General features: G+C 41.2%; 1 protein-coding gene across 2 annotated transcripts in view; it reads right to left on the reverse strand.

Annotated features, from left to right (window-relative positions):
* Positions 1–12,526, reverse strand: part of LMO1 (LIM domain only 1) — a 76,908-nt gene that overhangs the window by 15,985 nt on the left and 48,397 nt on the right. For both annotated transcript variants that reach the window (XM_067540407.1, XM_067540408.1), the window contains one exon: positions 1,712–1,925. In XM_067540407.1, the coding sequence (XP_067396508.1) occupies positions 1,712–1,925 (214 nt within the window). The remainder of the gene's footprint in view (positions 1–1,711; positions 1,926–12,526) is intronic.

Genomic DNA, 12,526 nt, shown 5'->3' on the forward strand with positions numbered 1-12,526 from the left:
ACCCAGTAAACATTAACACAAATAATGCAGCATTATCATTATTATAAGAAAAATCCTATTTGGTTGTTTATGAGCGAGTCACAGAACAAGACAACTGGAATATCAACTTGCCCAGGAGAGCTGGCACTGCGTTATATATAAATTAGTAATTGACAATGGACAAGATTTTCCAAAAAGATAGACTCCTAGCTTTAGACTATGTCCATGTTTTGGTACCTGAATCAGCGGCCTGATTTTCAGATGCACCGAGCACCTAAGCAGCTCCAAATGACTTCAGCAACAGAAAATGTTGTTAGCATTTGGCACCTCAGCACGGAATAAAACGCTGCTCCACACAGTCTTCTCAGAGAATTCTGAGCAAAGGTGTGGCTAAGAATATTATGTGATGGATAACTAATTGACTGATGACCGGGAACAGAGGAATGCTGCTAGTGCATTAAATAGCCAAACACCCAATGGGCACCCTTTTCTCACCTCAGCAAGAGTCAGATTTAGATTATGTGCTTAATACCTTCATAACAAATAAAGGAGAGTGTGTTTACCAAGTTTTCCCATTGTATGAAGTTAGGAGGGCTGCCTAGTAGCAAGGGAGGCAGAGTTGCAATGTAGTGTGGTGGGATCTAGAAGAATTGATGGGAAAAAGCCCCCTTATTAGAGAAAGTGCATTATAGTTTCTGTCATATTAAGACTCATTTGAGCTTCCAAATACACATATATCCAATCCAAAAAAAGTCATAATTGTCTTTGAACGACAGGTTTTGTTCGCTACAAATACACATGGGTCAGGGTAGCTCTAACTGGAGTAAGAGGCAGTGTTGGTCATTGTAAAATTTCCTGAAGAAATTTAAAAAAACCCAAACCCTGATCTCTTATTTTGATACACCATTTTGCTTTGTTGCGTCACCAAGGAGCCTCATTTACGGCAAGAGGGAGCCTACAGAAGACAGTTAAATGTCCATTTAAAAGCTGCCATTGAGATGCAAACAGGACAGATCTCAGCAGCTGTGTATCCGCACAGTGCTGAAGTCAGTGGAGCTATGCCAGTTTACGTCAGCTGATTATCTGGCCCTACATTTTTAAAACAAACCTTTCTTCTTTTGTAAGCTCATAATTAAAAAAAATACCATAAAGCAGTAATCTCCAAACTGTGGGGGGGCGCCCCCTTAGGGGAGGTGCAGAATAATATTTGGGGTGTGCAGCAGGGCCTGGGCCAGCCCCCACGTGGGATGGGGAGGGAGCACCACCAAGCCCCCCTCTGCCCCCCAGCTCGGCCCCAGCCTTGGCCTCAGCTCCCAGCCCCACTCCTACTCCTGACCCTGGCCACAGCCCCCGCCACGCTCCTGGCCCTAGTTGCTACCCCACTTCTGGCCCGGGCCAGAGTTCTGGCCCCCAGCTCCTGGGGGAGACATGGATCAGGTAAGGGGCGGCACAGACCCAAAAAGTTTGGAGACCACTGCCATAAACATGGCCTCCCATCATTACCAAGACTTAAATATAAGAAGCAGCTGCATCAAATATAAAACACTGAACAAAAAGGCATCCTTAAAAAGGAGAAAGCTGTGGATCTTGTACTAAACATAACTAACTCGGCAATGCTAAAAACTGCATGCGCGCATGTGTGTATTTACATAGTACAAGTTTAGAAAAAACAAACAACTGGCCGTGAACTGAGAGCTTACTGGAAGAACCCACAGTATATGCCTATATTTACCTCAGGTAATCTCTGCGGCAGAGAATGAGATTTGCTTTTGTGTAAAGAGTTGATCCAACCTCTCCAAGACGGCAGTCACAGCAGGCACATTTTAGACAATCTTCATGCCAATACTTATCCAAGGCCTTCAGAAGATAGCGGTCCTTGATCTTTCGGTTGCAGCCAGCACAGCCTTTCTGTTTCCCTTTTGGTTGTACAGATAACATTGGCACACCTACAGTACAAAACAAACCATTACATTCATGAGACGTTCACAGATAGTCAAATAGTTTAAGCAGCGTTGGTTTCCCACACGGGTGGTGACTTTCAGTGATCAATGTTCAAGTGATGCAGCTTTTGGGGCGTTCATGTTCTAAACAGCTTTTGGCAGTAACGATCAAAGGCACAGGCTGTGACTTGGGAGGGATGTTCACCTACATGGATGCGATAGCTGTTTCCCAAATGATCAACTGACATAAGCACCCAATAGTTGGTTTAAAATCTTCCAGCAAATACACTGGTTGCAATTTCAACATTTTTTTCTTAATTAGCATTAACAGGAAATTAACGAGTCAGGTAAAGGCAATCATGGAGATTTTTATGGCACCCACTGTACATAACAAGGACCTAATGTTGGTCTGCAGTTGAGCCAAGCTTGGTGGAAGAAGGAAGAAAGCTAAATGCCACCCTCTATGACTCTTTGCACCTTCCTCCCTCTCAATGACCCTGGTGAAAATTAGCATATCCCTCAGGCTGCTCTAACCTATGCTGCCCATGCCCCCTGAAGGCAACTAACCATAGCCAGAGCACAGTGATTCTCTGGCTGTGCCCCTTTCCTCTGATTAACCCGTCATGCCCCTTATGTCAAGGGCTCTGCACTGCCACCTAGCAGGCATTTCCTGGTAGCTGGCTAACCTGGCTTTCCCTTTGCTTTGTGCCATCAGAGCGGATACCAAACTCTGGGCCTCATTCATATTCTGGAAATCCCTGCTGGACAGCAGAGATGAGTGCAAGCGTGTTGGGGTGTGAATCTGAGATAGCTGGCATGGAGCAGGGGTGAGGTTCTCAATCAGGGAGCCCTGGGAGAAAGCAGTTCTTAAGGGCACCAGAGTCCCCTGGACTGTTAATACACTGCTTCTTAAGGGCTTCTCCTCCAGTTTTCCTGTAAGCTGCTCCTCCCTATTGCCTCCAGCTTCCCTGCAGGCTTCCTCTCCTTGCTGGGTACCCAGTCTCCAGAGGACTCCTCTCCTCTGAGCTCTGTGCCCAGAAGTCTTGGAGTGAAGCTGCTTGCCTATTGCCTCAGAAGAAGTGAGGAGTGAGCCTGAGTCCTACCACCCCTCAGTATCATCACAGGAAAAAGGGGAGGGATTTGCTCTGGAGCACAAGGACAAAGGAAACAAACATGGTTTTGTGGGGCTGAGTGGGCAAAAAATGTGCACTTTGTAAGTGACATAAGGTGGGGGGGGGGGGGCGTGAATATTTATATGAGGAGCCGAATACCACTTTACCCGAACCTTTGAAGTGTCTATTGCTGGCCCTGGCCCTGATCACACCCACAATGAAATCAGAGAGCTAAGCCTCCAGAAGATGGCCGAGACAGAGGTGGTGGTGGTGCTGGCAACAGTGAGGAGGGAGGGATGGCACAGGATCTGCTTCCCTGCCAAGTTTCAGAACACAGTTTTTATAGCAAGTTATAGGTGCTAGGAAGCAGCAGCTTGATATTGGAATTATTAACAGCCTCTTACCCAGAGTGCCACTACTTAGTGCCGCTGTTCGAAGTGACATTTGTGGCTTTCCTTAAAAGCCAGGGTGACTTGAGGGTGGCTAACGCTTGGCACATGTAGACCCCACTACTCTGACAGTAATAATTGCTCTGTCAGAGCTGCAAGTGGAGGACAACAGCACTTAAGACACTTCTACACAAACAGTGAGGTATTGATCCATTTGTTATCCAAGTGGTCTCGGTACTATGGATACAGGTCAAGTAACATTCAGAAGTTCTTAAAGCCTTAAAGAGCCCTCCTGCTCTAGGCTGCCAGAGTCTCAAAAATCCACTTGCAGAATAAGATCTGCAAACTTTCGACACTGGCAACAACTACGTCATAATTAATAAGTGAAAATCTAAGCCTCTGCGCCAGCACCACACACAATCAATAATGCCACTCTGAAATGCATGGCACCACCAGGCTCCCCAACAGTAGGAAAATATTTCTGAGCAAGTACAGAAGAGTTTCCTAAAGGAACGCCATGAACCACCCTCCCCTCCCCACAAATTCTATAGGAAAAAACATGGATGTTTCAGCAGTGGAACATATCACAGAACGTAACATTTGAAAAGCTGCACTATTGCAAGATATGCCCATAGGAAAAGGCAGAAAAGTAACTCATGGGTTCTCCACAGTGTGCTTTTTTACTTGGGACATTTTGGAAGCAAAGAGAAGCAGCTCCACTTCTCCAGACTTAGAACGTGCAACCGTAAGACATAATCACATGCCAGCTCAAACCTCACACCAGCCGATTAACTCCACAGACAAAGGATTGCATTACCTTGCCAGGATGGAGAGCTTCGTGTGGAAACAGTAACTGATGTATAATTAAGTTTCGGTGGCAACGTTCTATTTAATAACTTCCTGAGCTTAGCGAAGTCAAGCACCAGGCTTAAAGATCGTATCCCTAGATGCTGGAGAAGGAAATAGAAAACCAGCTCTCTAGCCATTAGTCATGATGTATGAAACTAGCTTGATATACATAATCCAAGACTCTCCATGGTCCTTAAAGAGGTGTGACATCACACAGTACTGGATTGGATTTATTGACGTATTTGAATGTATGTGTACTTGGAGTGGAAATCCCTTAGCTCACCCTGGAATCCTTTTTATTAGCATGGTTAGTCTTGCCAGAAGTTGTAGAACTTGCCCTTGTCTGTCAGAAAAAAACATAATCTTATTTGTCATTCAAAAGTGGACAGAAAGATTGATTTTTGCATAGCAAAACTGTGTTTTCAATATCTCATCCAGATGCTCTTCAAACGGCTGCCTTAAAATCCTCTGATGTCAATGCTACCAATCACAAGTGGATGGAAAGCAAGGGAGAAGACACAGTGCAAGTCTCTATTTGTCGACATAGGGAAAATCAAGTTTCAGATTACAAGAGATTGAAATTCTGAAGCAGATGATCTCAAAACACGTACCAGCTGTTCAGTTGCCAAGTAGTGAAAGTGATCCAGAAAAACTGAACTCATAACATGTGTTTAGATCAATACTCTGGGATACTGTATGAAAAAAACCCTGCTTGACAGCACTCTTTTTATCCCCTTCAGCGCTGGATATGCTTGGCAGTGACAAACATTAGTAATTTGGGTTCAAATGTCAACAGTTCCAGAATACTTGAAATATACTGCTAACATAATATGGCATTGGCAATTTATATACAAGCAAGATTTTAAATCGGGAGCTCTTTGTGTGTGTCAATATCTGTAATTTTTTCATTCTCTGCCAGGCACATCTGCATTTATTGTACATATATCAGGGGTCAAAAATAGCTAGTAGGTGCCTATATATTGTACCAGTACTTCTCTGAAGCTCACATCTCTAAGGGTATATCTGCATAGTATTTTTGAGCGAACCTCTCAGACCCGGCTCGCCAAACTTGGGCTAGCGGGATTTGCATTAGTGCTCTAAAAATAGCAGTACAGACTGCGCTTTGAAGTTGCGACTCAGACTTCAGAATATGGGCTCTGAAACCTAGGCTGAATGCCTGGAACAACAGCTCTGAGAGACGTGAACTGCCCCATTCATCTCAGCGCAAGGTTAAATCATCATCCCTGGCACACCTGAGTTAAGTGTCCACGATTTCATTCTTCATGCAGGAAAGGAGAATCACAGAGCTGCACAATTCAACTGCAAGTGACATCTCATTTTGGTGACACAAGTGGGTGGTTTGGGGTGATGTATTACTTATCAAATCATCAACTCAATTTGGAGCTCCACCTGCAGTTGCCTCCCTTACAAAACCTTGTTCTTTTCGTTACCATTAACTTCATACTACAAGATATATATGTATATCCACTCGAGTTTAAAACATCAGCGGAAATTTAGCAGGCATTGAAAAACACGAAACCTCAGGTTAAGTTCCTCTGGTGCCATATTTTATCAACACTCACATTTTCATTCATATGCCATTGAAACAGCTCAGTGATTTACAGATATCCTTTCCCATCCCTCCCTGGGACCACATGTCCTTCATGAGATCTTAACAAGTCTAGAGGTCCTGCCTCAGTCCCATCACTGGAACAGGACTAGTTTCAAGATTTAAACATTAAGTTTAATTGGTTCTATTTCTCCAAACAGAAAATAGTTACTATAGGTGGGGTTTTTTAACGCTCCTAAGTGATGTAGGAGTACAAGACTTTCAATGGGAATTGTGCTTTCAAGTCACATTTGAAAAGAGTCAGACCCTATGACATATAAATATATCTTCACTCAGAAAGATGGCCCCAAATAACTAGAGTAAGAACAGGGCTTCTGCTCAGGCTGTTTGAGGGATGAAGGAAAAATGCAGTTTCCTTTTCTTAAAACATTTCAAAAAGTTAGTTTAATCAATACAGGAGGGAAAACTTCCCTTGATAAAAGTTAAGCAGAGCTTGAACAAAATTGTAAGGGGGTCAACTAGGAGACTGTGTTAAGAATGATTAGTAGACCACAGTATGGTTTCTTGTCCCGTATGTGGCCTGTAGGCAGATGACTCTCTCAAATCTCTACAGTCTCCATTCTGTGCACGATTGTCTTAGGAGAGGCTCATGTGAACAGGAGAGCAACACTTTCCAATTTTCTTCTAATAACTAGCAGCAAAGGAGTGAAGATTTTTTTTTTTACAGTACCTTAGCAAGGAAAGAAATGCCACACACTTGGTCAGTTTTCAGCAGGGGGTTTTCTAATGAAAAAAGCCAGCGTTTCAGAGATCATATGATGTTCAAAGCTGCTATTCCCACTCAGATAATAACGAGCAAGGTCAACCTGTGCCGGTCAGGTTCAGCGTTTTGAAATTACATTTTGGTCTAGAAGGCTCCCTACCCCCAACACACTAACCAATCTGGATGGAGCACAAATGGAACTATAAAAAGTTTTGACTGTAATTAGCTGGCACGTTGACATGGCAGGTGAAGTGTGAAACAAATTTCGAAACTGCCAAAGTTTATCAGCATGGATTCACAGTGTACTTGTCATTTCATTTCCAAACAATGAGCGAGCACAGTCTCCAAAGCATTGTAACTTTACAGCCCGAGCCCTGCAGGGAGATCACACGAGACAGAGTCGGTATAACACCAAACCTCACTATCCTCCCTCCCTGAAAAACAAACAAGCATGGCTGAATAATACTGGTAAGACTGACAGTATCAGAGTCTTTATTTTTATTAGTAAGCCACTTTTCTACCTTAAAATCATGAAACACCATCGGAGTCTTATTTATTTTGATTTTTCCAGTACTTATCTAAGGCGCTAAGAAGAAATATAGTTCATTTTGACTGGGGGAAATGTGGTGCCGGAATGTATGCTAACAAAAAAAACAGGTCACCTTAGGCAAAATCCCACATGGACTGATCAAGGAGCATACATCTGTGGAGCTGAGAAAATTAACAGACAGATACTTACCTGTTTAAATATGTAATCAAGATGTATTACAAAGGAATTCTGATAAGAGTCCTAAAGGGGAAATTTTGCAAGTAATATCAAGTTCCATTCTCTCTCTCCCCCCATTGCTTGCCATCCATGGTACCTTTTCTTAGAAACAGTAGATGAAGCCTTTCTATTTTTGGCCACCTGTACTCCCCTCCTTGCCCTTTACAACTTAATAGACTTGCTGCTGGTAAATACAAAACAAAACCTGTACTGAGCACTCAGGGCTCCAACACACATTAAAAAATTATAGACACCACCTCTGGTCATACTGAAATTTACAACCGTGTCTAAAGAGGTTGTTATTCTACTGGTTAAGCTAAACTTTACCTCTATTCAAGGGCTGACAAACTGGCTTTAATCAGCCTATATCTTCACTGTCAAGGGTCTTTCAAGAAAATTATTCAGCTGGCTTATACCACAAGTGTCAACTAAATACACCCTAAATTTTCCTAAATCGTTTTCCTGATACTTTATTCATGTGGCAATCTGTAACCATACTTCCAAGGGCACCCCTCATATAGCTTCATTGTCAAGAGACTGGAAAACTTATAAAGGGTGGCCCATACATTTAAATAATAGTTATCTGAAAGGGTGCTGCGGTGTGTCTCTACAGTGCTCTGTTCTGCAAGAGGGCTACTGGTCCTGTCTGAAAGCATGGAAGTTCACCTCCTAATTTCTTTAATGCAACTCTAAAGGTTAATTGGTTTGAAAGAGTAATGTGGACTGCTGGCTAATGATATATGCCTCAAGGCTTCCTGGCTTTCTTGTGTTTTATACAATCAAGTCCAGAGCATAATACACAGCTGAGATCACCGTGACTTTTCACTCCTTCCCCCCACAACCCTCCAACCTACTAATACAGCTAAAACGCTTCGTATTAAAGCAGCAGTAGCTGAAGGCAGTTCTGTTCCACCTGCATTTCATGCCTTGTTAGAGGGGGCTCAGTTAAGTGCTGCAACTGCACTCCTCATTAACACTGCAAAGAACTAAAAACAACCCTAATGAGGAAAGTGTGTGAGCATACAGTATGGGCTGGGAGGAGGGAAGTCCTCCCACATTCCCTAAGGAATCTGGCCAAAATCTTCAATTTGCCATTTATGACAGCTAATTAGTTATTCTATTCAAAATCTTTGCTTTAAATAAAAGAACTAATTATACACAAAGGTCACTCCCCCACCTCCTGTGAAGCACACATAATTGGCTTATTTCCCCAACACTGTGTGTATGTTTTACACAATGCTTTCAGGCAGATGGCTTTAACTCTTTCCTTCAGCAATTTCTTTTTAAAAACTTTCTCACAGATTAGCTGCTCTTATCATCATAACTTCACACAACAGAATGAGTAACCATGCTCTAAGCTCTCCATCCCCCCTGCCCCACCAAAAGAAAACAACCGCCCCCCAAAAACATACTAGCAGACTGCCACTCTCCAGGGCAAGGATTACATCTTTATATAGGTTTGTACAACACCTAGCGCACAGGCATCTAGGGACCACTGTGATAATGTTTTCGTGTCAGCCATGAACTATTGCTTAAATGGCTGCCCAGCGCTTCCAAACATATAATTAGCCAACATGCTTCAGGTTGTAAACCAGAGGTTACAATTCTTCTCAGTTTATATGCTACATTAATTGCAAAAACAAATATGAAAAAGGGGGGTAGATGGAACACTGAATTTTTAAAGTAATAAGGGCTTAAAAGCAATTTATGCTTGGAGGTCGCAGTTTGGGAAGTAGGGCGATATATTGGCAATTTACCCTGGTATTTCAGAGTACTTAAGGAAATTTTATTTCCAACATCTAATAGCGTCATTTAAAAAACTGACCTTCTTCCAGTAACAAACTAGCATTTGGCTGCAAAAGACAAAACAGCAACTGAAGAGTAATCTTATTAACTTTTGTCAACACAGTAAATAAGCAGCACTCTTGTGGGGTCTTTCATCAGAGGCTTCGACATCATTTCTGAGCTTTAGCCTAGTGGAAGCAGAGCTGGGCAAGAAGAATTTAGAGAATTTTCAGTCTTATTTTTAAAACAAATGCACTTTGACTGTGCTCCTACTACTATTGTGTTTCTCTTCTCTGAATATTCTAGCAAACAAGTTTACTAACAAGCCAAACAATACATTTTCAGCAAATTGTGCATATGCAACCTTGAATATTTGCTCCAGGAACCTGATTTATGGCGCCCAATGAATGAGCTGGACCTTATCATGAGACTGATGTGTACAATCAAAATATTCAATTCATTCATCAAGCTGCTTATGAATGAGCTGTAGACCAAGTTATAGTCATCAAAATTAGTCAATGAATAATTTCAAACAAATGTATTACAGAAAACCATGATCCCATCACAATTCTAGTTTTGTGCTGTGATATGCAGCCGGTGATTTCAGTGTAGCATTAGGAATTTATTTGGTGGCATTCTTTCCTCTGAGTCATTACTGAACAAATTCACCAAGCATAGTAAGGAACACTATTGTTGCAGGGGATGATTTTCAAGAAGAGATGTAAAAATAAGGTTCTGAACAGTTAGTAGTTAGATATCCCATGGCTTGCCTTTTTTTTTTTGGGGGGGGGGGGAGGGGGCACGAGGAGGATGCAATGAGTTGGACTTTTAGCCCTGGAATCTTGGCCAAATTGCAGTATGCTATTGTATATTCTGATTGCCTACTGCAAGCTAACAGTTTCAATCACACAGGGTGGCCTAATTTTTCAGACGTGTCTAATGATTTTGGGTACCCAACTTGCAACACTTTAAAAGGGGCAAGAAAGGGGTCTAATTTTCAAAGTGCACTGACTGAAGATGAGCACCCCAAAAACTAAGATAGCCAAAGTCACCACTCTTCATTTCTTGTCCAAGAATAGCGTACAGATGGACCCTAATCCACAAAATTTGGGTTATGGTCCAGAATCCAAAGTCTCTTCCTTTGCGTGAAATGTGGGGTGTTCAAACGCCTATTTCAGGCCCATCTCTATTGTGTACTAGTGCTTACAAGTGAACAACTTGTAGCTGGTAAAAATATATCACATACCATGCACTAGATGGAATCCACAGTGGTGAAGGTTGCAAAACAGTTTCCATAAGTAATATTTACATATGCTTATAAAATATTCTAGTTTTGGGTTTAAATTTTCCAGGTTTTGCATCTTTCTAAAGATGTAGAGATATAGATCTAACTATCTATATTTTCTGTTGTTGGTTTTTATTTTGTTTTTTCGAGCATGTCCACAAAGTCCACTCAGCAAAATTTATGCAACAGTTCCGAGCTGTGGGCAAATTAACTAAAACTCCCATCACCCCAGTGTCAGAATATTCTAATCCCTTAAAGGTACTGCTATAGCAAAATCAATTAAGTTTGAAATTTGGCACAGACTGTCTTTGAAGATTAGTACCTTTGTTTAGTTATTTGGGGACAGGGAAAGTAGAAATAAATAAAAAGTTACAGGTGAAAAATCACACCTAAAGCACCTTAGCAGAGACATGAGAAAGTCGCTGGTGGGAAAATATTGCAGAGATTCAGTGATTTCAGATTTGGCTGGAATTCTTTCCATATTCTACAAATTTGTAAGTTACCATTAAAACAAAGTAAAGTTTCTTGGTTCTTCTGTGCAGAATATTTAACTGCCAAAGCAAATAGGTAGAAAAACAGAACTGTCTCCAGGCCAAATGGCAACAAAGCTGAGAATATACCCTGCAATTCTGCGCCCAGTTAGGGTAACTAAAATACCAAAACCAAAGCCAACTTCTTTTCTCTTTATTTTTAAAAAGAAAGGAAACTAAATATAAAAACCTTATATTAAGTCGGTACAGTTAACCTTCACCCCCCCCCCCCCAAAAAAAAAAAAAAAAAGCCTGGAAAATAAAATCAACTCACTGCATATGAGTAATATTTTGTATACCTCATTTTCTGGTTAAAGTGTACGGCTTAATATATTACTGTTTAGGCTGAAAAAAAGTATATGTATTAAAAAAAAGGATATGGAACATGTCTGAACTCAGGTTTAACAGTGAGACTGTAACTGCTTTAATGTAGGGTTTTTTTGTTGTTTTTTTTTAAATTAGTGAGTACTTTGAGGTGAAAAGAGCTGTATCACTGTAAGATCATCATTGTTTCTTTTTCCTTTTTGCAGACACACACACAGTCAGCTTAAGCTTTCGGCAACCTTAATAGAATTTCAGTGCCCATTGCCAAATGGCCATTTGATGTTCTGCTCTGCGTACACAGATGAAGCAATCTGTCACAAACCCTAATACAGGGAAGGATGACTCTCTAATCCAAAGCTTTCACAGGCCTATAGAAGTTTCTCAAGACTTTTGGAGCCTATAAAAATGTGTGCACTACCACAAAAGAATTTGGAACCAACCAAAGCCTAGTATTTAATGAAATACGGATATATGCTTTTCAAATGTTTTTAAAAGGAATCCTATTGAAGCCAAAGGCAATATTTGAAGCCATCAATAGCTGGAAAGTTATTTTAAAAAGTCCCAAAAGCTATACTTATCACAAGTCACCACAGTATGTAAGCAAGACCCCCAAAAAGCTTACAACAGATTCAGATTCTGAAATATACCCCCTGCACAGAATTAATGTATTTCACAGTCAACTCTTCACCTTTACCTCTAAGGATCTAATTGCATTTCCCCTGGATTTTTCAAAAGATGAGCAAGAATTCGCTTTTAAAGAGTGCAGACGGAATCTTTCCACTTAATTCAATCCATGTAACAGATACAATTGCTATTGACCTTCTAGTGTCATGAAACATACCTCTCTAATGATTCATAAAGATGCAGTTATCCTGAAAAACCTAGTCTCTTTTTACCTTTCCAAGCAACCACCAGACTAGCCCATTTGCTATTAAAAGTTGGAAGGGGAATGAGGGGGAGAGGGAGTAATTTCCTCCCTCTTTGTTGAAAGAAGAAAAAAACCCATCCCACTTCATTTCAACAGTAAGTACAGTCCATTTGCATGCTTAACTGTCAGACTATGCACTTTCCATTAAAGAGATAGCATCCCCTTTCATAAGTCCATTTGGGATCCATTTTAGTGTTATCTAAAAATCAAATCTACATGGTAATCCTTTTAATGTACTCTTGACTTTTAAAAACAGCTTTATGTTCCTTCAGGAAATGTTTTAAGCCATTACTCTGTAATTACTAT

The sequence above is a fragment of the Emydura macquarii genome, unplaced genomic scaffold, assembly GCF_026122565.2.
Source record: "Emydura macquarii macquarii isolate MOO-44397 ecotype Brisbane River unplaced genomic scaffold, CSIRO-AGI_Emac_v2 contig_587, whole genome shotgun sequence".
Lineage (NCBI taxonomy): Eukaryota > Metazoa > Chordata > Testudines > Chelidae > Emydura > Emydura macquarii.